The sequence below is a fragment of the Colletotrichum karsti genome (assembly GCF_011947395.1).
Source record: "Colletotrichum karsti strain CkLH20 chromosome Unknown Scaffold15, whole genome shotgun sequence".
In the NCBI taxonomy this organism is placed as follows: Eukaryota; Fungi; Ascomycota; class Sordariomycetes; order Glomerellales; family Glomerellaceae; genus Colletotrichum; species Colletotrichum karsti.
In genome coordinates this window covers 620,063-646,473 of record NW_024065915.1, presented here as the reverse complement: position 1 = coordinate 646,473, position 26,411 = coordinate 620,063, and the positions used below count along the sequence as shown (strand labels likewise).

The following is a 26,411-nucleotide window of genomic DNA, read 5'->3' as shown; positions in this document are numbered from 1 at the left end:
CGTTTGGTCTCATTTACCAAGGCATATAAACCGGGCATTTAAATTGGAGGTCAGTATTGTGCGCAATGTCGTCGGTTGACGACATGAAAGACAGAGCTCAGTTGCACTTTCGTTTCTTTGACAGATTTCCCATGTAGACAGCGGAACATTTGGCAGCGGGCATATGGTCTTGGAGGATATACCACTTTTCTACGATTATGACTAGGATATGAAATAAAGCCTTGGACTCGGATGAACTTTGGTGTCGTGCAACGCATTGTGAGGTCTTGATTTCGACGTGGAAAGTGATTTTTTTGACACGGTTCCTGGCTGTGGTGATGCCCCCTCAAAGATCAGCCACCCCTTACACCCGACGACTCCTACAAGCCCCATTCGCGTGTCGCCGGACTCCCACATCTTATCCTTTTCCAACTGGCTAAGATTCTTATCTCTAGAGCCTAGGTATGTTTCGGGGGAGACGATAATGGCTTGTGCAAAGCGTCAGGGTGTCGAAAAGGACGTCTCGAATCGATCCGAAGCTGCGATGGTGACTTCATAGTCTCTTTTAGAATTCCGGATTCGCCCCAAACCTCGCAAATTGTGTGTTAGGTACAATTCTACTCGTGCCATTGTATGTTACATGATAGATATGTCTATAAACGACGGTTATCGTGCGGCTCGGTTGGCAGAACTCGTGTCCTTTGAATGGATAGTAAGATGAATTTTACGGGACTATTAGGCAGGACTCGGAGAAACGGCAGGCGGATGGATTAGGTATAGTTAGATAGGGAAGGTAAGAGTCAGTACTCAGCAAGAAGTAATTTAATAGATAGTATTAGACATTTGCGATATCTTTGACGTGGTGATATTCAGAGAGCTACAATGGGAATTCATACATGAATAGCAACAACAACGACATGGGGCCATCTCTTACGATCCAATGTCCGTCACCGAAGGCATACCCCCTTCCATCTACGAATGAGCGAGCTTTCGACGTTCGAGTGAAGTTCAGACACTTCCGGGTTCTGAATCTTTCCAAAGATGTTTGTAAGAATGAGTTGTCCGGGGAGAAGGAGATGTGCCTGCCCGGACCTTGGGGGAGCATCACAATATAAGTCACTTCACGCGAGAGCACCGAGCAAATCCGTATGCCCTATCTCTCATCACCCTCCGGACAGTGTCCTCGAACCTCAAAGTGCATGGAACGTCTATTCAAGCTGACCTAATAACTAGATATATACAAATCTATGATCCAGAATACTCAGCAAGATCTTAGACCCGGCTTCGTCTCTCCAATTGTCTTCATCCAGCAGTGGCTTCAAGCTCTGTGCCTCATTGAGATGCCGACGACACAGCCTCAAAGGCTTTAACCTTCCCCATTCAATCTCATCCAAGCTACAGTGGGACATTTGATGGATACACGAAAAAACCGAATTCAACAGCTCACAGGCTTTAAAGTCAAGACTGGAGCTGTCGTCATCATCTGCTGGTTTCAAGCGTGCCCCGCACCTGTGAAGAGCCACCGCAATCTCCCAATGCCTCCGGCGAGCTGTGTTGAAGATGGCCAGGTTTCTTTGCGTCATTTCATCTGCTAGGTCGCAGGAGCGTTCTGGGATACACGTACGGATGAACCCCTTCATTCCCTCCGAAGTGAGGTTGTAGGCCTCGGTAGCGTCCGATATGAGAAGATGATCAACGCATTCAAGCCTGGACGATGATAAAACGCTGGCTTGAAATATGTAGCTTGCAGTCTTCCAGGTCCCTTCTCGGAGAACAAGCCGCAGGCTGTCTCGAAGAAGAAAATCCTTTTCAATCGCGGAAGAGAAATCCGAATTCCATTGTCGCAAGAACCAGGCAGCTAGCTTTAGGGGCCATTCACCGCTTTGTTCCAATACGACGTTGATAATCGTTTTACCGTAATACGTTCGGTTCTCGAGGGGGTATCCTCTTTGTTGAGCAGCGGGAGTGACCATTTCGTCGAAGAGCCTCTCATTTATGTCGAAGACAGATAGTCGGGCAAATGTTTGCAGCCAACGATCTATAGAGCCTTCACGGTCGGAGTCGTTTAGCATTGTGCAGACGTCCTCATATATCCCTCGTCTGCTTTTTGCGACGTGGCTTCCGCAGTGACAGATGGGCCAATACCGTCCACCCCAAGCAATAAAATCAGTGACAAGATGTACAAAGTCGACACGAGGGTCTCTCATCTCGCCCTTGTTTCCAGAGCGTTCCATCCCTATGCCGCTAGAGTAGACCCAGGATTTCCGAAGTGGTAGAAAACTCTGCAGCATCTCGCAATGCATCCGGATGCCCCTACGTTGGAACATCGAAATGAACTGCTCCATGAGGGTATAGTGACCGATGAAGTCGGCGTACACAATGGCCTTGTGCAATACGACTGTAAGGGATCTGTTGGTTTCATCCGTGTTGTTGTCATCGGATTTCAGCCATCCCCAGAAGTCTAATTCACACATGCCGGGCGGCTGCCACTCAACTTCCATCCACGGGGCATCGTCGCCGGAGATCATCGCCTGCCACAAGAACCATGTTTTAGATCCAGATGCCGAAAACCGCGTTGTATGAAACAGCCACTCTTCAACGGCATATTGCAAGAAGGGATGCCCTGGAATGGTTGTTTCTCCAGCTCCTGCGTTTCCGAATAGTGGATTTTGTGCTTTTGGAAGCGTGTAGGAATGTCGCTTAGATTTTGAAATGACGTTGTGAACAACCTTCGCAATTCGTGCGCCGGTAGTACCTGGAAGAGCTGTACGAACGGCCTCGGATGCGAAACCTGCAGGATAGTGATCAGGAATCGTGCTTTCCAGTCTGAGCCGAGAGTATCTGATCAATGCAGCTTTAAAATCATTGAAATTGAGGTAGGTCACGCAAACCTCCCCAACGTGATGGTCCCAATCCTGTAAGTTGATGTGGAAGCTCCGAGAAACCTCAGAAGTCGGGTCTAACAGGTACTTTCGAATAGAGTGATGGCTGAAGTGTACTGTGTTGTCCGTCTCCTCGATCTGAACCAAGTTCTCGCACCAGGCGGTTATTTGGTCAATTCCGTTGATTAAACGCTCTGGTCTGTAGTACATTTGTCCGATTTCGATGGCCAGCGCTTCTCGGAGTTGGTCGGTTGCGAGAGGCCGGCGAACAACAGCAGCCCATCGAAAGGTATCATGGGCGACCTTCTCGTGCCCGTTTGCTACGATTCGGGCGAGAGCTCTGTCGAATGTGCCTGAAAGATTCCGAGGAATCGTTTGGAGGGCATTGCGGATCTCGATATCAGATTTACGGGTACATAAGTCCTCGACGGTAAGGAACACCCAGAGAAACCTAGACGCAGCACACTCGTTAGGTCCGCAACGTAAAATGGGAACGTTTAATGACTTGACCTGGACAACTTACATTCCCTCGCCACCTCGCTGGACCTGTCGAATGACCTCTTGCAGCAAGTGTTCGTTATCTATTTTGAGCTTCTTGGTGGAGACCCTCTGCATCAATATTTCTTCTGCGTACTTGGACAGGTCGCTCTGGATGTTTGCAGTGCTTAAGCCAAGGCGAGATACAGACAGATCAGATCGGTCCACTTCGTCAACAATTGTTTCTCTTGATGACAAGAGTACCTTCACTCTCGACTCTCCGGAAACTGCGTCGCCAAGCTTGGCAAGGCATCCCAGAAGCAGTTCTCGTTCGGACTCGGAGCATTCGTCCAGCCCATCTAACACGACGAACAACTCATCGACCGATTTCACCTTCTCAGCCCACAGCCCCAGAAGTGCGTCATTGGAAAAGAACCGAGATTCGGCTTTTCGAAGACCGTGGATGAACTTGTCGTTGACTGAACTGTGGTCCAAAGCCTGTCTGATCAAACATCGAATGATGTGTTCGGCGCTCAGGCTTGCGGCATCATCGAATGCGACAAAGAAGAATGAAACCAATTGGCAACTCTTCCGTTCCGCAATAAGATGGTCAATAACGTTTGCGCTGCAGAAAGATTCCGTCAGCTTCGCATTCAGTTCGAGAGATAATCTCGCGTCACTCACGTCAGGACTGTCTTGCCTGAGCCAACTATTAGACTCATCAGCTTTTTGGTTCTCATCTTCATCTTTTTGCAGCAAAAGGAATTTCCTACTCTTGCCCGTCAAATGAAGTATTGAAGACTTATCGCTGTGAAACCAGTTCTGGAATTGCTGCGTGGGAAATACCCACTCCGCTGTTCCATTATGCCTTCGTAATCTCGCTTTCCTAAAGGCGGCGGCGTGGTCGTAAGATGACAGTTTGATCAGGAGCGACTCCCAATTTTGCTCTAGCTTGCCCATGTCAAAGACTGTTGCGCTGTTTCTCACCAACGATTTCAGTTTGCTTACGTTTTGCCTGAGCTTCTTGCCCTGCACTGACGTCTTGGAATTGTTTCTGGGAATGTATCTGCCATCTAGAGAACCTTCGTCGAGATTCCGCGGCCTCACGGCGCTCTTCAGCCTGCTTTGCTTGCTCGTTTGAATCAGCCTGAGATTTTGCCAGTGTAATTTCGTCCTTGACTTGGTCTGCTTTCGCCTGGATAGCATCTACATACGGCCGTATCTCGGCTTGGAAAGATTGAGTCAGATTATGGAGGAGCTGTTGTTTCCCTGGTTGCAGTGATCAGTTTACTATTGAAGATCTCGAGAATGACTCGCGTGACGGTATATTAGAGAAAACAAGAAAAGCAAGCACGAACAAGGACGCCTAATAGCGGCAATGATCTGAGTACAGCACACTACAATTGCTGCATGAAACGCATAAGTAGCCCGTCTTAATCGCACCGAGTCCGGATATAAAAGACGATATTCTGCGAATCGTGGGCAATGTTGGTCAAAGCCATGAAGAAGATCAGAAAACTTCTCAAAGTATGACGTGAAGTTTCCCAACATCTTTATTTATCAGTGACATCATTGATGGCTTTTTGGGAGGAAATTGCGAACCATGAACGTTAGTTTGACTGAACCCCAGACCAGCGCAGCTATCTCTGGGGTAGAAGACACGTAAGTGTCCGTGACCTGGTAGAACTGCTGGATAGTCTGCAAGAACGAGTACAGTTTTGTCGCGATGCTCTTGCCTCTGCGAGCGGGGTCAAGTCCGTCGAGATCATGAGTAAACTTGATGACAGCATCGGCGTCGCAGAAACTGGTCTTGGTCTGTTGTAGCCTTGTACGTTCGGCGTCGGTGAGGGCCGCTTGGAAGGCTGCCAAGGCTTCGGAAAGGGCTGCCTTGTCATCTTCCGCATAGCTCTTGGAGCTCCTCGTGAGAGGGCCTGCTGGCGATTGCAGTCGTCTCTCGCTCATTGCTGGGGGTCTGGATGAGGTCTGCTGGACGCCGAGGAGAGCCTGGAGACGACCAGAGCCTAGTCAGATTCAGCTCGGGAATCATTGGCTTTTAAGAAATTCTGCAGGCGCAGCTTGCTTGCCTGCATGCCGCGCCTGTTCACTGTTGGCTGCCACACTTGCGTCTTGATCAGCACACGATGGTTCAACTGTGTTCTATCACTCCGCGCAGTCACCGACTATGATGCTGTGCAATCCATGACCCTGACAGGCTCACTCAATGGCAAGTTTGGATCAGTTAAAATCTCAGATTATGTTCGCTATATTTCAACAGATAATTAGATCACTCGTATACGTCAAAAATAATGTCAATGGCTGGTTCGTAGGCACATGAAGCTGTCATGAACAATAATGAAGCTGTTAGTGCGTAATCCACAAGTTCCCCGACGCTGCCGCCGCGCATCGGCGCCGGTGTACTTTGTGTCTCACCCCGCACCAATCGCGTCAGCTCCGCAATTTTAGTCACAAAAACAAACACCGACCCAACCTCCATCAGCTGGAAGGACATAATTGGCTTCTCCATCACCAGCCGGCGTCATGGCTTACTGGAAGTTCGGAGCTTGCGTTCTCTTGAGTGCGGCCCGGGCCGTTCAAGGACTCGGTCCGCTTCACCTTGGGAACACTGAAGGCTGGGCTACGCTGCAGCAATTGAACTCGGATCTCCAGTCCGAGTCGGTTTCGGCCTTCGCGGAGTACCCCGAATACAACTTGTCCGTCCCGATCGACCACTTCCACAACGACTCACGATATGAGCCTCATTCCGACGAATACTTCAACCTTCGCTACTGGTTTGACGCGAAGCACTACCGCAAGGGAGGTCCCGTGATCATCCTTGCTGCTGGTGAGACGGACGCCGAGGACCGTCTGCCGTTCCTCGACCACGGTATCTTGTCCATCCTCGCCAAGGCCACCGGTGGCGTCGGAGTCGTGTTAGAGCATCGGTACTATGGCAAAAGCTTCCCTGTTCCCGATCTCAGCACCGAGAATCTGCGATTCCTGAGCACCGACCAGGCTCTTGCCGACACAGCTTACTTCGCGAAGCACATCAGCTTCCCCGGTCACGAGGACCTCAATCTGACGGCGCCCGATACCGCCTACATCGCCTACGGGGGCTCCTACGCTGGCGCGTTTGCTGCGTTCTTGAGGAAGCTCTATCCCGATGTCTTTTGGGGTGGGATCTCCTCTTCTGGCGTCACCGCCGCTATCATCGACTACTGGGAGTACTTCGAGGCAGCTCGCCTTTTCGCGCCGGGTAACTGTGCTGAGACGACCCAAAAGCTCACCCAAGTGGTTGACAACATTCTGTTTGGCAAGGGGAATGGTGTCACTACTGCCGATGTCGACGAACTCAAAGATCTGTTTGGACTCAAGCCTCTTGAAGACGCCGACTTCGCCAACGTCCTCAGCTGGGGCATCACTGGACTGCAATCGACGAACTGGGATCCTTCCCAGGACAGCGCTTCGTTCGGAAAGTTCTGCGCCACTGTCTCCTCTGACAGCGTTCTCTTCGGAAGCACGCGTCATCTGAAGGCCTCTGCCGAGAGAGTTCTTGCGGCCAGCGGTTCCGAAAAGAAGTTGACGAATCATCTGCTCAACTACATTGGATATGTCAGGGATGATGTCAAGCAAGCCTGCCGTGATGGTGATCTCTTCCGCTGCTTCTCAAGCAAGAACGAGGCCAACTACAACAACACCTCTATCCGCCAGAGTGCTGGCCGTAGCTGGACTTACCAGGTTTGCACAGAGTAAGTACTTGCACCTCCGTCACAAGGTCACCTGAGCGCTAATCGCCGATGAAGATGGGGTTACTTCCAGACGGGATCGGGCGTACCCAAGGACCAGCTCCCGCTCATCTCCCGTGCTATAGATCTAGAGTACAGCTCGCTTTATTGCCGCAAGGCGTTCAACATCAGCAAAGACCCGGACGTCGAGGCCATCAACAAGCACGGTGGCTTCAACTTCAGCTACCCTCGCGTCGCGATCGTCGACGGAGAAGCTGACCCATGGAGGGCTGCCACGCCTCACAAGATTGGCCTTGACCGCAAGTCGACTACCAGCGAGCCGTTCCTTCTTATCCCACTCGGCGTTCATCATTGGGATGAGAACGGTGCGAAGGAAAAGGATGTTACCTCGGATTTCCCGCCCGATTCTATCAAGAAGGTACAGGCTCAAGAGGTCGAGTTTGTCACTGCTTGGATGAAGGAATGGGAGGAGACGCAGGGCCTGGGCGAAGAAGAGAGTACGTCGCACCCCGCCACTCATGTCAATAGTATGCTGACTATGACAGGCATGATCTCCGAGGAGCTGTAGGAGGCTGCAACAGACTAGTTCTCTGAGTCGTGACTGTTGGCTCAGCGGAGTGTATATACCTTCGCCACGCGTTTCTGTCCACACACAACGCTTCATTATACGAGTAGATATACAAACAGCTTTACCGAGATACCAGTCTTAGGAATCCAATTCGATCAGCATGTCAAGAGTATCAAAACCACGGAAGCCCTTTGGACACGTCACACAAAAGGTAGTGCACGAGACAATGTTCTTCAACGGAGATGCGATTGTATCGTGAGGTATGAGAAGATTAGTACCACGACGTCCTAATCCACAGTTACCATGCCCGAATATGTTCAGCAGGTATCTAAATCATACTACTGAGTCTGGGCCTTGATCATGTCGGCAGCCTGGTAACGTCAGTATCCTCATTCGAAGCAGTAGGTTTGTGATAAAGTTGACTAACCTTCTCAGCCACAGCGTATACCGTCATGGAAGTCGTCGCACCCACGGTCGTAGGCATCATCGACGCATCGATGACTCTGAGCTTCTTGACGCCGTACACCAACAGGTTCTCATCGAGCACACCACCCCACTCACGAGGCATCTTAGCGGTTGTGCCAACGGGATGGTACACGGACGGAATGATCTGGCCCTTGGCCCAGTTCACGAGCTGAGCATCGGTCGAGACACCAGTGCCTGGCGATGTCTCGCGAGCCTGGTACTGCGCAAGATCACCGGTTGTCATGAACCGGCGCATGAACTTGATGATCTCCGCCATGACGTCGAGGTCGATGGTGTTCGAAGCAGCGCGGTAGTCGACCAGCATCTCGCTCTCGGGCTGAGCAGTGTTCAGGAGGATGTTGCCGCGAGACATGGGGTGAAGGTTCTGCACCGAACCGCCAGGGCCGTACATCATCATCTCCGAGAAGACGGTGTTCTTGGAGCGCATGAGGCGGCCGTATACTTTTTGCTGTTGCTTGTATCCCTCGATCTGCTCCGCGGTATAGCTCGATGGCAGATGAGACTTGGGATCCTGGGCCTCGTATGTCCTGGCCAAAGTATCGTATCTATCGGGACTAACGACAGGCAGTCCGATCATGGAAGCGAGAGACGGAGGACCGCCACCACCCCAGCCGCCACCGCCGGAGTTGGGAGGCTGCACACCCCACTGGTAGGAGATGCTGGGGATGTAGCTGTGGTCCTGGAAGTTGGATCCGACACCTGGTAGGTCGACTTTCACTGCGATGCGGGCTTGTTCGAGGTGGGCGCGGGGTCCGATGCCGCTCAGCATGAGGACTTGCGGAGTGTGTACAGAACCAGCCGCGAGGATGACCTCTCGACGGGCCTTGACTTGGACAGGGGCAGCGCCGGTGTTGTTGCGTGAGACGAATTGCACACCGGTGGCGGTGTCGCCGTCGAACAGGATACGGTTGACTTTGGCACCCACGATCATCTCGTAGTTAGCACGATTGAGGCCGTCCCAATGGCCGGTGCGAGCGTAGGAGCGCTGGAATTGGACGGGGTCCTGAGACATGGGATACCAGTAGAGACCCGCCTCGCCGGCACCGCTGTCAACGGGAATTGTCATGCCAGGCATCTTGGCCATGGCGTTGTAGAGGATCTCTGATTGAGCGGTCAGCCAGAATCAGCTTGACATGATTGGGCGTGTACGAACTCATGATGGATGTGAGGGGACCCTTGCCAAAGGCGGCATAGATCTTTGAGGTGGTGCCCCAGTAGCTGGCATCATACTTGATGTTGTACTCTTGAGCTTGTGCTGCGTCAGGTGGTGCGAGAGTGATGCCCTGGGACTTTTAGCATAAAGCATGGTGTGTCTAGAGGAAGCGGGTTTACCTTCTTGAAGTATGGGAGCAGGTTGTCCCAGTCCCAAGTAGAACCAGGTCCTCCCAGCTCTTTCCAGGCATTATACTCGTCTTTAGTTCCCCTGAGAAAGACTTGACCGTTGACGCTTGAACTACCTCCGACTACGCAGCCAATACCGACAGAGAAGCTCCTATTGTTCAGATTCGGACACGGCTTGGACGTGATGTTGAACATGCGCCTGGGGTTCATGCCAGTCTGGCTGTCGTAGTAGCCGTACTCGACCACGAGCACCGTATCTACCAGATGTCAATTCCCATGGTCTGATTCTAGTATCTGACGGATAATACTCACACTTTCCATCCGCTGTAATTCGATCTCCAACAGTCAGACCCGATGTACCGCCTCCCACGATAACATAGTCATACTCCGTTGCGATCTGCTCGGCGCGAGTGAGTATGTTGACGTGTTCAGGGTACTGAGTTGGCCATGCAGATACAAGCTGTGAGGTCACAGCCAGGCCGTATAGGGCCGCTCCCTTAAGAGAAAACATCTTGACTTGATGACGCGGCTGATGTTCGAGTGCTAAGATTGGAATTTGGATGTTGAAGATGATAAAACCAGATGAAGAGTTGGCATAGTTTCTGAGCGCTTATATATTTCCCTCCGAAGCTGTTGACAGTTGAAGAATGACATTTACAAAGTCATGCTATCTCGAAATACGGCCGCGAGTAGCTAAGAGGCTATTCAACCGGTACCGTTAAACAAACAGCGGGATATGACAATCATGTCTTGGCAACTCAACGACATCAGCCATTTCTAGTCCCATTGGTTGAGGCATGCTTGTTCATCTACGTTACAATAGGCTCAACTCGGACTCATGCGGGGGTGCAGAACGGCAATTCGAGCCAAACTTCCAAGAGCCGCAGAAACCACGAAGAAGAATGCGGGGAGCGGTACCATTTCGGGAGCTGACATCTGATGTTAATGCTTCTTTGGGCCATAAGTGTCACGTTACAGCCAAGAGCGCATGCGTGTGGGCGAGCTCGTATTATCCCTTATTAAAAGACTACATTGAGCCGAGAAACACTTGATCTGTCTCTCGAGTGACTGTGTACTATCCTCAAATGCCCATCCGTCTGAATGTCTGTCCGCCTTCTTTCCTGCGAGACACTCCGCCCGTCCGACCTGCCACCGCTAGTCTCGACGTACCCAGTAGGACTGTCAGAGAAGAGTTGCCGTGCCAAATGAAGTTGCATAGATTGGAAAATGTGGCTTTCCCCCAATTTCAGTATTTTCCACGATTTCTCTCGCTCCGAGGTGGTCTTCTGATGGAATGTTCGAGTTCAAGACCATTTCCATATGATCAGTCCGAGTGCCGATGCCGCATCTCAAGGCAATGAAGTTGCACACACCAGTGCGGGTTGAGCCGAAAGAAAGTCGAGATAAGCATCGGCCCACGAAAGCCAGCGGAACAGACTTGCGGCCCCAGATACTTCATCTCCATTATTGAGCATCTCCTCGGTAAACCAAAAACTGTTTCCACGAGGAGTGACTGCCTTCATGCCCCGTAGCCTTTCCAAGAACACAGGATATTGGGGTATGACTGAACTGTTTTCAGTTGATTGCCGGAAGTCATTCGGTGCCATCTCGTATCTCATATCTCGCCATTGTGGTGGCATCTGAAGCCCATCGCGGAGCAGGTATCTTGTCTGAAAGTGCGCCCACTCCGTGTGTAGTTGGGGCGTGGATGATGAATGTATGCGCCTGAGAACTTTCAAGCCAAGAAAGATGTGTCTGTGTCGCCAAAGCCACGAGTTGTCTTCGGTGCGGTAGCCTTTTACCTCGTAGTTGGAAGAACAGGGATCAGTCTCCAAGAGGAGATTTCGAACTTCCCTCCACCAGCTGTCTCTCCACTCCACAAAGATACATTTAAATCTCGAATGAGGTTTTCGGTCGATCAAAACATAATCGAGCTCCCAGTCGATGCGTGTATCAGTCCCGAGCCGCGAGCGTACAGTGGTAGGCGACCTACCCCTGTACCAAATGGGAAACAGATGGGGACGGCGAATACTGTGTGCGATATGCCTCGACAAGGAGTCGATGCCTGAGTCGATCATTTTGTAGTATCCAGGAAAGTGGCCTACAGGCCGTAGGATCCAGGTCCAGTAAGAGTATGATCCAACATCAACGCCGTCTCTATTGATGTCCTGGACGAATTTTCCTTTGTATTCGGCAATGTAGTTTCGCGGCTCGAGGTAAAACTCTCGCCATATCATAATTCGAATTTCCACCGGCAACTTCGCGAATTGATGAAAATCTCCATTTGCAGTAGCAATGGCATGGCCCTGAGTGGAAGTAGTCGTGTCCATGACTGTGCGTGATGTGATATCTGGGGTTTGGATGTCCAGTCTTATCTAGCTGGTGCAGGTAGCCGCCTTAAGTAACGCAGTCTAGCCTATCTCCTTAAGGTCCCCTCCTTCGTAAGGTTCTCAGCTGCTACTCTAAGAGGGGCAAAACTTTACTATATAGCTATAATTGCCCAAAAGCTTACTATGAAACCTTTGCGCAGCGTATTGCCATTGTGATGTTTGAGGTCTAAAAACAAAATAAAATCCCCTTATTTTGGTAAACGAGCGAACACTGAAAATACTGTCAGATGGGGTAACTTGATCTCTCATAAGATGGTAAATGCGTGAAAACAAGGATTAAAGAAAGGTCTCATATCAAGCAACCTTGCGAGTAACTTTCCACATAGCACAATGCGAATGGATCACGTCTCCACAAGTTGCAAACCTTCTTCTCGTGAGGTTCCATGGCAGTCATGAACTCTCCCAAACTAAACCCAACCTCTTCGTCTACATCAGCCATGCACACTTTGGTGAAAGTTCTCATCTCCGTGCCAAAGAGCTTGTGCTCAAGTACATAAATTCGCGATCCTGGTCATTGGGTGTCACCAGGAGTGCCACAAATGTCACTTTCAGGTGAACGGCATCGTGTAAATCGGCACAAAGTGGGATGAAGACATTGTCATAGCCCACACAACCACCGGTCACGTATTAGACATTAAAAATATGGCTCTAAAATAACGCATTTGGCTTCATCCAAAGATGATAGTCAAACCCATATCTCCTGCTATGTTTCTCCAAGCATCGACCGTGGCATTGTCAACGCCGTTGGTATTTCCCATTGTCGTTGATGCCCATTGATGAAGTACCACTGCCCGGGCTCTCTCGATATTAATCATCCCTTGTCGTCTTTCAATCTCCATGAAAGCATACCTAGCCAAGCCTCGGTCATGGTCCGTGATAGCTTCGCAGGCTGCCACGAAAAGAGGCCACAGAAGAGCATTCACTGGCCCGCCTGATGAGATCACGGCAACGCAGCTCTTGAGTGAGAGGTAGCAGTTCGTCTGTACTGCTGGATGACTGAGCGGGTATCTGTAGATAGACCGATTCAAGTAAACAAGTGCGCTGTAGCGATAGGCGAGAGAATTGTGAACCATTGCCTGCAAAAGTTGCTGTGACAGGTTTCCAAGTGATGCGTCAATGGTCCTTGGTTGCACCGGTGGAACCCACTCTTGTAAGGCGTTGTCAACTGCCCTGGCAGTCACGTCAAACTCGGCTTGAAGAACGGGGAGTCTCGCCTGCTGGGAGGCAGCAGTAGCAGACTCCAAGTCTTCCTTCAGCTGCTTCAAAGAGCTTAGCCGATACAGAATGGGCCAAAGATCGCCAGCCATTCCTAGAAGGGGATCTCCCGAACTGCTACGGGCTGCTCGTGGCTGTGGACTGCAATCAGGAGCTGATGAGGCAGACATGGCTGAGACAGGGGCGGCGGCAAGAGAGAATGCGGTGATTACATCGTAGAAGTGGAAAGCCTAGGCTGCGTTAGATACCCAAGTTGCAGATTGGAGACGGCAAGGGGCCAAGCTCACCCTTTCAAGAAACACCACGCTCTGGGTCTTTTCCGACTTTGGCATTGAACTCAAGACGAAAAAGGCGCTTTGGAGATGTTGGAGAACCATGTTCGTAGACCCCGTCAAGGTAAGCTTATGTGCGTCAGTCAGCAAATCGCTTCAGAAGAAAAGCGAATAGGTACTTTGCTTCCACTTACCGATTCATAGTAGACGAGCAGCATCGTAGCGGCCAACACCTCCTCGAAGCGGCAATTCTTCTGCACGAGATCAAAAACTCCCTCGGCAGCAAGAACCCGAAAGTTGGTTGAATGATTAGAGTCTTGCACCCCCATATACTCAAGATGGCCCTTGGAAAAGGCACAAATAGCGTGCAAGACTGGAGAGTTTTCGCTCGCCAGAGGCAGTACAAGCCTTTGGAAAAGATTGTTCGGCTCCTCTGTAAAGACAATCAGGTGAGAAAGTACTGTACAAAAGTGGTGTATGAGCTTTCGGTCTTGGACACGGTTGGTGATGGTGGATAGGTCTGGGTAAGAAAGCTCAAGTATCGATGGCATGCTTGTCGGCTCCAATTGCGAGGATGCAGCGGTAGGAAGGAAGTTGTCTTCAAGTCTTAGGGATGTTTCCGATCCACTCCCACGACTGAAATTGTCGAAGAGGTCCAAGTGCTCATCGATATCTGACACATCAAACTGGCTGCAAGAACTTGCCCAATTCGGTGTGTCAGAGGACGCCACACTTTCGGTGGGGAGGGCTTCGGAAGCCTCCGCGAAAGGCTCGTCATAAAGATGTTCCACGGAATGGTTGTCTTCAGAACCATGTATGCCGTTCGTGATCTTAGGTTTATTGGGTGGTTGTGGAGGCTGTTCACGGGCTTTTCGACGTGGTTTGACTGGGTTGTAGAGGCAATTCAATCCCTTCTCAACACAGCGAGTGCATTGGGGTCTCTGCTCGCAGCACTTTTTCCTGGCCTCTTTGCTGGAGACTGTTTTAGTAACTGACCAGAACGGGGTACATGGGTTACCGACCAAGCAGCACAACCTGCCAATTTGCCTGAATTAGCAAGAGGCTCATAGAAACTTTGACATCTTGAATGGAGTATATACCCGTTCGTGTTCGTTTCTTTCGGATCTTTGGTGGCATTGGCTTCGCAAAAAGCAGCATCGTGGTTATGTGTCGAATAACACTTGAAGATTGGGTGTCTTGTCGTGTGGCGTTTCAAACGGAAGGACGATATCATTTGGATGCTCGGTCCGAATAACTGCCATATACTCTTACTCCAAACCCGGGATGACTCTTCAAGATTATAAGAGTCGCAACTAAGACACGACTTGCAGTAGAACAGCCTACCAGCGCACGCGGCAGGCGATTCCCGATGCTGACCTTGTGCCATACTTGTCGAAGATCTGCAAAGATTGCATGCCGATATTACTGCCATGTGGAAACCATGTGGCCAAGATATGCATGTACGTTGAGTTCGGACGGTTTCAGAATCTTCCCCCTCTTCTAGAAGCTACAGCCTGCATATAGAGCCACTTAACCATTCCCATTTGCCTCCTCGTCATCATCTCTGGCAGTTTGCGAGATTAGCCGATGGTGCTCTGCCGGCAAATATGCATATGGGGGACACAGTGAGCTGAAAGACTCGCAACCTTTTCCTTGAAGGCATGGCCATGTCCGGCCGCTTTCTCTTTCTAGGCAGTCAAGTCCGGGTAACATCGACTGAGGTTGCTGTTCGTTGCCTCAACTGAAGTCGAGGCTCTCTTTCAAGTGGCCAGGGGGTCGCAGATCGTCTGACCAGACGGTGCTGTATCAAACGGGTGAATAATACTCGCCTCTCCACCGCGAGTTTCCTGTTTCGGCAGCAGAGCATCTCGAAAGCTGCTAGTTCAGGGCGCAATGGGTGCCATAACCGCTTCTTCTGTGATCTTTGCTGCATATACATAATTTCCTAACGGTGAGAATCATCCTGGAGATGCCAGTCTTACAACGTAAGTGGAACAAGTTGACTGGCTGTCATTCGAGAGACGATGCGGGGAAATTTCCCATCCCACCGGCTTGTTCTGACATTGCAACCCTATCCAACTCTGAGCTGAACGCAACCTCCTGGTCAATCTCATTGATCAGGAATTGAAGGCACACCAACACTAAGAGCGTAGATCATGCCTACCCCAGGTTCCTCCCCACAATCCGGCAGAGGCTTTGCGCGGGATTCATTGGTGCGCGTCAAATACCATCCCCAGCCACAACTCTTTGGTGTGGCTCTACAGAGGTCTATTGGAGCGCAAGTCAAATTGCTTTGACCAGGCCTCGTGCCGTCTCGTACCTTTGCATTAGAAGCACCAACATCCATACTCACGTGTGCAGCAGAATCCTTCACGTTGCGCCCGCCTTCTCGGACAGTCCGGACTGTATAAGACGTGTGTGGGGAAACTGAGAGTCGACGTACAGCTTTTTCAAGGTGTAATACCTTCACCAGCCAAGAAGCATGGCATCAGTTTACTTCGAGACGAGCTGGGCCATTCTCAGTACGATCGGTTTGGCAAACGTGCTCTTTGGGTTCATCGTTTCTGGCATCACAGCCTTCTCCCCTGTTTCGCTTATCCCAATTATCGTCTCTGCAGCTGGCGCGGTTGCGAATGGTCTCTGTTACTACAGCTTCTATGCAGATTACCCTCTCCTGAACACCGCTATTTCATCTGCATTTGCAGATGTGATGTGGATGGTATACTAAGACCGATTTATTTTCCCCATGTTACCCTAGCATCCGCGAAGACTGATTCCGGGTAGATTCAAGAAGCTGGCATTTCCTTCTACAGCTATGCCATTCTTGTTCGTGTTCTACGTAACAAGGACCGAGTGGCTTTTATGTCACTATTCTGGCTTGTTATTGTTGCCATATTTGTCTTGAGACTGTGTATTCTAGTTGCTCGAGTCAAGATACTGGTCAGCGGCGAGCCAGAGCTCAAGAGGATCATCAATGGGCTCCACGTAGGCTACTTCACTTCCATGGCTCTACTCGAGTGTCTTGGGGCCTTCTTCCTACTACGCAAGTTTTCAGCAGCCAAGACTTCATCATTGCAGGCTTCAATAGCACCCACCCTCTTTCAGCATCTTATGCGAAGTACGGAAATCCGCCTCGCCGTGCTGGCCTTGATTGGGGTGACCAGAGCGGTAGCATACTTCTTCCAGCCTTCCATGCAGAAGGCCGAAACTGTGGCGAGCCAGATCGACCGATTCGTCTACACACTCGAGTGCATGTTTCCAGTCATGATTTTGTGGGTTCTTTCATTTGCTAAGACAAATCAAGATCAGGAAAGCTGACAGTACTTCAGTATTGACATACTCGCATCGCGCTTGGTGTTCGAGCAAAGCAGTCACGATAATTCGTCTTTTCAACTTCCCACCCGGTGGCAACCAAAATACGAGCGGCCTCGATCGGATCGCCATAGCATGGCGCCAACATGGAACCCTAGTCAGAGAGTGAGGTCACACAGCCGAAGGGGGTCGGGAACCAGTCACTCGTCACTGTTCCGGGGGCCATCAGAGTATACAGGTGAAGCCATTCATGTCGAGAACAGTGGCAATGGAGTGAATGCAATGCAGAACACTCTGCCATTGGGAATCACTAAGACTGTGGAAATCAAGATAGAAAAGGTCAGTCGAAAACAGGCAGTTTAGATGACTGGACACGTGTTATTTAAGTAGTGGGCTCAGTAATTTGACTTTCGAAGTACATCAAGTCGCTCACTTATATTCTTCATCTTCGATGATCTTCCTTTGTTCATGGTTTCCCACCAGTCTCAAATTTTACATGTCTGATCAAACCAATGAGCGGAGACAAAAATGCCAGACCGTCTAACCACTGAGTCAATAGGAAACCCCCAGTCACTACTGTTGAGGGCACGTCTCTTATTTCCACCAAATGAACCCGGGAGGTGTCCGTATTCGCGGGCTCCGATAAAACATGCCGCGTCTTTTCACTCTGGACACTGAGACTTGGTGATCCAGTTTTCGCCGCATGTAGAATGTAAGATCTCGGACGCTTATTGGGTAATAGCACCGTGTCTTCTGTGCGTCCCAAGGTCCCAAGATCCCACAATCACCGGCCGACATTTGTGCAATAGACGAAAGAGAGAGGCCAGGCAGAATATGCTGTAACCACCCGCAGTGGGCCGAGCCCTATCGTCCAATTTGCTTGTAGCATGTTCTCTTGATCGTCGCTGTCGATGCTACCTGCTGATCTGTTCAATGATCCTGCCGAAGAAAATTCTCGCTCCCCCCTCCTCATCTTCCTTGGATAACTCTTTCAAGTTCACATGAGAAGGGGAGTAAAGCCTCCCTGGCTTGTCGATGAGTCTCTGAACAAATTGGCCCCATTTGGGCTGTTTTGGTGGCAGATTGGCTGAGAGAACCTGGGAAAATGTGATATACTTCCATCCCAATGGTGTACCAGGTGCTTCCCGAAGCAGGTATCTTGTTTGAAAGAAGGCGCCATCGCCGCCGGCACAGCTTGCTGTTGTTTTCCCCACAAGAGGGCAGTATACTTGCCGCAGCTCTCTGAGTTCGCTGAGCAGATGCTTTGCTGACCACAAAAATTGGTTCCCCTGTGTAACTGAGACCTTGACTCGATACCAGTCTTCTGTGCAGGTCAACACTAAGTTTCGGATGAGCTTCCACCACTCACAAAACTTCCCCTCGTCGCGCATTCTTCCATAGCCCTGCAGGCAGATGAAGTCGACGTCCCAGTTGATGACAATAGACTCCAAGTTCAACATGTTGAGATATCTTTCGGGTGGCAAAGAAGTGATTTTGTCCGATTGCCCTGACCGTTGTGACCAAAATCCCCACGCAGGTGGTTGGAACTTGGAGCGAACAGACCTAGCGACCTCCCTTGACATCCGATCAATTGAATTGTCAACAGATTTGTAGTATCGTTCTTTCGATTTGTCTAGGGGATAAAAGGTCCAGGCCAGGATCCTCTCCGGTAGAGGATCAGGTTTAAGGGAACTAGAGCCACGGTTGCCAACAGCCCAAAGTTTTGAGTATGAACTTCTAGCTCTCAATCCATTCCACCACTCATCCCTAGCTATGAAGAATCTCGGTTCCAGGTAGAACTCTTGCCATATCATGAGACAAATCTCATTCGGCAAATCTTGAAATTTGTGAAAAGTGGCCATGGCGGTTGTTGCGGTTGGCGGTGACAGGGAGAGTCGGGGGCTAAGCCACCATCAAGGACTGAAAAAAGGTGCTGATCGGGATGAAGATATGTGACCGAGGTCTTTTGGAGGCATGCTTCACGCTGCCTGCAAGGCACTCGGTGGTATCTATATATGACCGTCGATCTTAGATTTGCTTCAGCCGTCCATGGCACCATGCCAAAAGCGACGCGCTGTTGCCTGCCCGGTGGCTTCAAAGTTTGAACGACCCATGCATGGCATCATTTGATATAATTCGTAGTTTCTTGCGCCACATACTACCTTGCGGCTTCAGGTCTCCTAGGCACCATGATGCAGTTGGAAGTTGATCAGGCAGCTCGCAGGTATCTCCTCCAGGTCACTCTCTGAGCCGTTGAAATCAAGGTCGCTTGCTGCTGTCTCCTCGTCACTGTCACTCAACCGAACCTTTCTGGTCTCCTCCTTAACTGACCGTGGCTTCATTGTCTCATATTTGAACCCTTGAAATGTGCAGTCCTCAAGGCCAGCGTCCCTGTCAAAGGCCGCGAAGTCCAACCATGTGACTCCTTTGAATCCGGTGCATGTATCGTTGAAATCCAAGTAGCCTTTGCTTTCGACTGACAGCTCATCTTCTTTTTCCGTACCTCTCCAGATGAAGTACAATCGCCTTCTACCTCGCATGACTTGACGGGTATTCAGCTTGGCCTTTTTGTGTGGAGGTGATGACCCATTTGATTTGCTCCTTGAAGCGGGAGCCGAGCGCTTCCGTGACTCGGCCACACGCTCTTCAATAGCGATATCCTTTCTCTCGTCATTCGCGGTGCTGGGTATATGGTATTCGGGTATCTCCGCAACGGTGATTCTGGACAATTGATCCACAGCGTCTAATCGGGTGGCCTTTGAAGTCATGTTGAGCGTCTCCTTCGAAAAAGAAAGCAGCATAGTGCCCTCGACGATGCCAAAGTTCATCTTGGCAGACAAGAGGCCATCGTCGCCTTCTCTTCCCGGACGGTCTTTGATTTCCAGGTGGAAAACAGGGCCATACTCGGGCCAGTCGCCCACAATCGTGGGACACTTGATGACGTAGGACCCGACTGCATCATCCAGACGCATCTTTCTCGAACGCGGTTTGGTCGAAGTGGTTTCTTTGAGCTCCGCTGCGGCGGTGTTGGCCAGATATTCGCGATGCAATGCCATGGCCCCTCTCCACGCCTTGTTTACTATATTTGGTAGAGCGGAGAGATTAGATGGCTCAGCGATAAGTTCCGCGGCTTCTTGCATGACTTTTGCTCCATTCCACCCGATAATAGCGAAGGGTCTGCCCATATATGTTCCTGTGTCTAGTTCAAGTTCGATTTCTTCAACCAAATCCACAATGTTGTCGGTTAATATATCGTCCATGTCGTGAAGAACGAGTGGCTCCGGCGTTTTGGTAGGATCTGGCCGTCCTTCCGTGAGAAAATAATGTTCCTTGAAAAGCTCAAAGTCCCAGACTGCTCGGATGGTGGGAGATTCGAACTCCAGGAAAGTTTTCTCGCGGTCTCGCCACATTCGCTCAGCGTCTTCGAATGCCGCCTCTATCGCTGCAGCCTCACGGGTAGGCTCTTCACACTATGGGCCGTCAACTTCATCCATCGGCTGGCCGGGCTTTAATTTTCATAGCACATCACTTACTCTGCCCATCTTGACTAATTCACAAAGATCATAGCGTAGTCCGCTGAGCGTCTTCATCTCCAGCTGCGTGAGCCGAAAATGGTAAAATGTTGATTGCGCAGCAAACCACTGTTTTCTCCTAAAGAGTCTTTTGGATTCTTGGATCGCCAATTTTCTCTTCTCGAGATCTTCAATGGTCTCTGGGAAACACAGCTCGCGCAATCGGTCTCCATCGACACGTGGAATGCCCTCGTACAGTAGCTTTCCGTCCACGTAATCGAAGCCGATGACACGAGAAGCATGGATAAACTGTCGGCGCCGCCGCAGGTCTGATCTGAGTGCCGATGCCATCGCCGTTCCTGTCGTCGTCGTTGTCGTCGTCGATAGGGGCTCGGATAACCCCTGAGATGGAAGATGGAGGTTTCTTGACAGGGGTGTGGCACCCAGACGCGTCGGGACGCGTGATTCACATTGAGGCGTCGGTGGCAACACGTGACCGGCATCAAACTCTCATCGACTACTCCATTTGAACTAAAATACAAACTTCTGCAATATGTGTCTCGATGCAATCAATATTTCAGGCCGCCACGCTGCCCAAAAAGGATGAATGGGCGTAATATTGCGTGGCAACCGTAAGACTGCGGTTACTTGCGGATTCGTGGCACTGGGTCCGGCTACCGATGTCGCTTCCCTCACAGCTGTGATAGCGGTCTTGATTATCTCAATGACTCATCGCTAGTAATGTGTACGGACTCAATACCACGATGACAACGATTAGGTACACCAACGACACCAACGATGATAGAGTTGAGAGGACCGTCTTACCCTGAAATACTCACGTTGCAACAAGCGGAAGACATGTTGCCGACTCATCCGAATGGGGCACTTCACATCAACGATGACCAGATAATCCTGTCAATACAATTCACATGAAGCATGTGCGTCGCAATTTTCGGTCAGTGGGAGCGTACGCGTTTACCAATGGCGACTTGAGGTCAGTGAAAGGTGCACATCAACGACTGGAAAAAAAAGGCAAAGGACGACACGTCAACGACATGATTGCCAATTACGGAATAATATGCATTTGTAGGATCAGCTGCGACTTCTTTCCTACCGATTGAACACGGCAATTGGTAAACTAGTGGGCGATCAGCTGCATGTAAGCCTAGGTAACCATCGGCTTGCGATAAGCCAGGGCCTTGCCCACCCTCCAGTGCGTGTATATATAGAGACTATTTCTCGTCAATCTCTCCTTTCTTGCTCTTCATTGAATTAATCCGAGATCAATATCTTGCTATCTATTCTATACTATCAACACCACCCTTTTTCTCAAACACGGAACACAGTCAACAATGGGTTCGTGTACTCGGACCGATTGCCCGGGGACCACGTCGCGATTCAACGACAGGGAGACTTGCACTGAAAAGCTTTCGTCTGGAAAAACATGTGGAAAGGAATACACCAAGGCCACAGGAAAAAGATGTGACACTTGTGGAGATGAGTCTCACAAGCAGAATGAGGTAGTAGCGAGGGGCAATTGCGGCAGCTCGCACAATTAATGCGCGATAACATAAAAAGGAGAAAGGCAAGCATGTTTCATTTCCTAGAGAAATAACCAATACACACTAACAGTGCTAGAGTAGGGGAGCGATGGAGATGAACTCCTTCAGCGTTTGAAAACAGAAGTATGATTTTAAGTGGTTGAGACTTGGAAGCAGTCGCGGATACGGTGAATCAGTTTTCCTCAAAGCCAATCTGGGTATGATGTAGATAGGAGCACCATCCGCTTATCCATTTTATTCAGTGAGATTTGTGTCGATGAAAAACTTCATGTTGTGTCTATGAACCAATGCTTGAGCACGATGTAGCTCAGCTTCCATGCCTTAATATTCGTGCTGTATCCCACTCACGTGCGGATACCTATAACCTCATAACGCAACCTCACTGACCTACATCAACGAGATTTAAATAAGAGGGTATTTTAGATATACCTTATAGCGTCATCAGCCGATTTTAGTTATAAGTTCCTATGTTACCTTGTGTACAATCAGACAAATGAGAAGTACGAATCGTTACAACTCCACAGCTCAGGTACCCAGTGGAGTCCATCCATCTTATACCCGCTTTCGAGCTTCCTAACTCATTGGCGTTGTGGCAGAGTGGTCTAATGCGCAAGACTAGAAATCTTGTTCCTTCGGGAGCGTCTGTTCGAATCAGGCCAACGTCGAGACCTACCTTTTTGCACGTTAACATGAGGAATTCAAGGTTGCACACTAAGGTTTCCTCTCTCCGATGTAGCTGCCTGTTAAACCCATGGCCAAATGAATTCCATTTGTTATATGTTTTGGCAATAAGATTCTTAAATACTGCCTACTTCATAAGCCTTGCTGCAAGAGTCTGGATCATATTGAACTGTGATAACTTGGTTTTGTGATATAAATCAGCTGAACGTGACCCAGTCAACTACGCGTTTTTGTCTTTCGTAGCTTCTAATTGCCCTATTTAGCGGCTTCATCGAGCTCACGTATAATCACCTGTACGGATCTCCTTCCCAAGTAACCAAATGCATTCCGCCGATAGTCGGCGGCGCAATCCTATCCAGGCCCTCCTCCAAAGTACCCCATAGCTCAGAAAGGGTTCTTGCGGTCGTCTTCATCCAACCGAAGTAGCGTTGAGGCGTACGTGCACACCGCGAGGCATACCTATCGGCCTCATAGTCGGCCTGGACGCATTTGACCCAAAAGTCACCAGTGGCAACGTCAGCCAAGACCTCCTCGTCGGCGAGGAGGAAGTATTGCCGAGAAGCAAAATTCTCTTCCGACCATACACCACTCTCGGCAGCCACCTCCCTGTGGAGGCGGCGGACGCGATGCATGTCGGCGCCGCGGAGCGCGTCCTCGTCACTTCCGAGATCGAGATGGAAACACGATGACAGTCGTGCAGCTCGCTCTTCATCTGCTTTGGTCTCGCCGAACAGCCTGAGGTCCTCGCGAGCTTGCTGGCCTATTGTGTTGATCAGGGTTTGCCATGCACCTTCGGACTCGGGCCCGTATGCGGTGCGATAGATCGAGAAACCCCATGGCTGGTATGCGAGTGTTGGGTCGTCATCTTCCGAGTAACGGTCTTCGTCGGAAAACCGGAGTTGCTGATACAGACCTCGAGTAAGATAGGACATGGCACTGGATAGCGTGGTCTTGGTGTATCGTGCCGAATTCTTCCGGCAAAGAATATCGTGAACGCGTCAGAGCTTTCATATGAACGGATTGACTAAATAGTGAATTGAGATCACAGGATATGTTGCGGTGAAGAGGAGGCCATATTTATGTAAGCGCGTGCCACACCAGGCAGCAATGCCAACCAACAGCCAAGACACCAACCGCTCACTACACCCTTGTTATGCACAATGCGCCAAAATAACATAGACGCGATATTCCAGGCATTAGTGTAGTTGGATTAGGAATAAGACTATAAACTATCATACAACCTTCTCTCCTGTAGGGTATTGTGGTTTCAACAGGCCGTTTATTCATTACTTCAAAACTCCTTGACACCAGTGCGCATTTCCAGGCTCAAGAACAAGTTGTTGAGATCTTGTCTGGAAGTGATCATGCCAAGATCCCGCCTGGCAAAGCTTCTCAACCATCTTGATTAAACCATCGTGTCGGGCGCTCTAGACCCAGAGCCAACAGGCTTGCGAGCACCCATGCCCGCGTCGTAACCGTTTGCGCTGTGCGTACCGGTAGCAGCGCCATGGTGATGCTTCTCGCGATGGAGCAAACCGCCACCTCCGCGCGCACCCCAGCCGGCCTTGCGGGTGAAGACGGCATCGTACAGCTCGGCGTCCGGGCCATAGGAGAAAGCCTGGCCGCGGTTGAGGGGAATGTGGTTGAAGCGGAAGTCCCACACCGCGGCGTAGGTCATGCGGTACGAAGAGAAGGCGAAAACGATACCAATAGCGGCACCGGCGAAAATATCGTACCAGTTGTGGAACTCGTCGATAGTGAGGGCACCGCCGATGAGAACAGCGCCCAGGATGGGGATGTAGATGACGATCAACTTCCACATCGAGGGGTGGTAGTCGGAGAACACCTTGAGCTTGGCGTTGAGGTAGAGGTACAGGTAGACAAAACCGGCGAAGGCCGCAGTGGTGTGACCAGACGGGAAACTCTCGAGGGAGTCGTTAATCTCCTTCATGTCGCCAGTGCAGACCTCCTTGGTCACATAGATGGCGTTGAAACCAGCAGGGCTGTAGCCGGTGCGGGCGATGCCACCCTGATCTGCGGTAACACGCGAAAGATCAGGCTTGCATGCCTCAAGGAAATGAGGTCGAAGTCCACCGATAAGGAATTTGATGAAGACCTGGAAGACAGCGGCGCAAATGAGGGAGTACAGCAGGCCGATGACGGCGTTGTTGACGTCCCAGAAGGAGCGGACGCGAATCTGCATGATCAAAATGATCACGATCGGGATGACGGAGGCAAGGAAGGCAGCGAGCCAAATAGGAATGATCTCGTTGCGCAGAGGGTATGCGAACTCGGGGTAGACGACTTCACCATCGGAAAATGTGACGGCGAACGACCGGTTCGGGGCGGGGGGCGCCATGTAGATCTGCGACTTCGTTAGCAGGGGTTTAGCAAGAGGAAAGCCGTCAACGTACACCGAGGCCGATGGCACCCATGCAAATCATGGTAATGATGTCGAGCAGAGTCCCCTTCAGCCATTGTCCGAAGCTGGGACGGCGGGACATGGTGTACGGTTCGCCCTTATCATGGCGCAGACCATGGCTGCCGGTATGACCAGCAGTGTGGCCTTCGGCCGAAGAGGCGTCGCGCGAACGCTTGTTGAAGAAACCCATCGTGATACTGGTGATGAGTGTTGTCGATGATTTGGTATGGATGTCGACGGTATGGATGTTGGACTAAGACAGACAAGACAATGCCAAGGCGGGATGGCTATGCTTGTGCCTTAAGAGCTGCAAGATCTCTTGGCGAGGTGTGGGATGGATGTGTGGCTTGATGAGTTAGGAGGAAACAAACGTCGAGAGGAGGGCAGACGTCGACTTTAAGCTCAGAATTAAGGTAGTGGTGCCCAAGGTGTTTGGCAGGCGGGAGCTTGCTTGGTCGAAGTCTTTTTGCTTGACGTCATGTTTGTCTAAGTCCAGACTGCAGTCATGGGGGGCCATCGTCGATTTGGGACGAAGTTCTCTTGCCGTTGGGGAAATCGACTGAACCGAGGGAAGGGAAAGCCAACGCACGCGCAAGCAAGAGGCCACCCGAGGCGCCTGCTTTGCATCAGGAGTGGGTTTTCCGTATGTCATTCCAGCCGCACCTCGTTAGCGTCTGGTACAGAGATTGAGAGACTCATTTCTCGGTTTGCCTGCCCTGGCAACGCAAGACACGGCTCATTTTCTCTGGTTCTTTTGGGATTCCTGTTACACACTAGACCCCGGATTGTGGCTAGTGGCTTGACGCCGTTGGACGAGCTGAGGAGCTGTGGCAGCCGGTGCGGTCATGATGGTGTGGTCGTGCAGGACGAGAATCACAGAGGAATCCCTGCTGGAAGCTAAGGAAAATGCCAATCGACGTCATCCCGCCCAAGACGCGTGGGCATCCTGGGCAAAGCCGGGTCTGTTCCCGTCGTCGGCGCCCCTGTCACGGCACTCCAGATCCGACTTCGCCAATCAAATCCCTGGATCCTTCTGAGACTGCGAAAGTCTGGACCTGATGATGCACAGAGGCAAGCCACGGCATACGAGACGATGAAAATGTCGAATTTCAACCCCCGTCCCAACATTCAGTTTGTTCACGGCACGCACAGGGCAACGGTCGATTTGCTCCGGTGGCTTAACGTATTGACTTCTTTCGATTCACTCTCCCTGCAGTGTGGCGCCGATCACCAACATGCCCACTTCTTGCGACATCGCGGGCTTACAACGTCGGGTTGGTGGGCCCATTGCATCCACTATTGATGTCGTTTCTGCAATATCAAGGTCTCGACCTGCGTATTCGTAGTGATCGAGCTGCCACACTGAGATGAATCTGAGACACTCAGGGTATAGAATGATGATGAGAAAGAGAGGGAAAACATGAGAACACCATAATGGCAAGCGTGAGCTCATGCAGCTGGTGCCAGGTGTCCACTTTTAGATACTCAAACTACCTACCTAGGTACTCACAGGCACTCGGTGAGGCATGAAATCGAAAGTATGTCACTTTTTGGTAGGCACTTATGACT

The 26,411-nt window shown here is 50.6% G+C and overlaps 7 protein-coding genes across 7 annotated transcripts; 2 read left to right on the top strand and 5 right to left on the bottom strand.

Moving 5' to 3' along the window:
- Window positions 1–2,784: 2,784 nt before the first annotated feature.
- On the bottom strand, window positions 2,785–5,300 carry CkaCkLH20_05428 (nacht domain protein; the record flags this gene model as incomplete). The annotated part of the gene is made up of 7 exons (XM_038888147.1): window positions 2,785–2,820; window positions 2,871–3,312; window positions 3,385–3,963; window positions 4,023–4,047; window positions 4,112–4,289; window positions 4,347–4,470; window positions 4,999–5,300. 7 exons carry the CDS (start codon window positions 5,298–5,300, stop codon window positions 2,785–2,787), a joined length of 1,686 nt encoding a protein of 561 aa, XP_038746623.1.
- Window positions 5,301–5,876: 576 nt separating this feature from the next.
- Window positions 5,877–7,649, top strand: CkaCkLH20_05427 (extracelular serine carboxypeptidase; the record flags this gene model as incomplete). Its single annotated transcript, XM_038888146.1, has 2 exons — window positions 5,877–7,084; window positions 7,139–7,649. 2 exons carry the CDS (start codon window positions 5,877–5,879, stop codon window positions 7,647–7,649), a joined length of 1,719 nt encoding a protein of 572 aa, XP_038746622.1.
- A 338-nt stretch (window positions 7,650–7,987) lies between these two features.
- CkaCkLH20_05426 (glucose oxidase) lies at window positions 7,988–9,987 on the bottom strand (the record flags this gene model as incomplete). The annotated part of the gene is made up of 5 exons (XM_038888145.1): window positions 7,988–8,020; window positions 8,077–9,236; window positions 9,289–9,418; window positions 9,468–9,733; window positions 9,789–9,987. 5 exons carry the CDS (start codon window positions 9,985–9,987, stop codon window positions 7,988–7,990), a joined length of 1,788 nt encoding a protein of 595 aa, XP_038746621.1.
- Window positions 9,988–15,835: 5,848 nt separating this feature from the next.
- On the top strand, window positions 15,836–16,671 carry CkaCkLH20_05425 (uncharacterized protein; the record flags this gene model as incomplete). Its single annotated transcript, XM_038888144.1, has 2 exons — window positions 15,836–16,072; window positions 16,138–16,671. 2 exons carry the CDS (start codon window positions 15,836–15,838, stop codon window positions 16,669–16,671), a joined length of 771 nt encoding a protein of 256 aa, XP_038746620.1.
- Window positions 16,672–18,845: 2,174 nt separating this feature from the next.
- Window positions 18,846–19,925, bottom strand: CkaCkLH20_05424 (uncharacterized protein; the record flags this gene model as incomplete). The annotated part of the gene is made up of 1 exon (XM_038888143.1): window positions 18,846–19,925. The coding sequence occupies one exon, from the start codon at window positions 19,923–19,925 to the stop codon at window positions 18,846–18,848; it is 1,080 nt and encodes a 359-aa protein (XP_038746619.1).
- Window positions 19,926–22,707: 2,782 nt separating this feature from the next.
- Window positions 22,708–23,352, bottom strand: CkaCkLH20_05423 (uncharacterized protein; the record flags this gene model as incomplete). Its single annotated transcript, XM_038888142.1, has 1 exon — window positions 22,708–23,352. One exon carries the CDS (start codon window positions 23,350–23,352, stop codon window positions 22,708–22,710), a length of 645 nt encoding a protein of 214 aa, XP_038746618.1.
- Window positions 23,353–23,825: 473 nt separating this feature from the next.
- Window positions 23,826–25,032, bottom strand: CkaCkLH20_05422 (pap2 superfamily protein; the record flags this gene model as incomplete). The annotated part of the gene is made up of 2 exons (XM_038888141.1): window positions 23,826–24,785; window positions 24,835–25,032. The coding sequence occupies 2 exons, from the start codon at window positions 25,030–25,032 to the stop codon at window positions 23,826–23,828; spliced, it is 1,158 nt and encodes a 385-aa protein (XP_038746617.1).
- Between the last annotated feature and the right edge of the window lie 1,379 nt (window positions 25,033–26,411).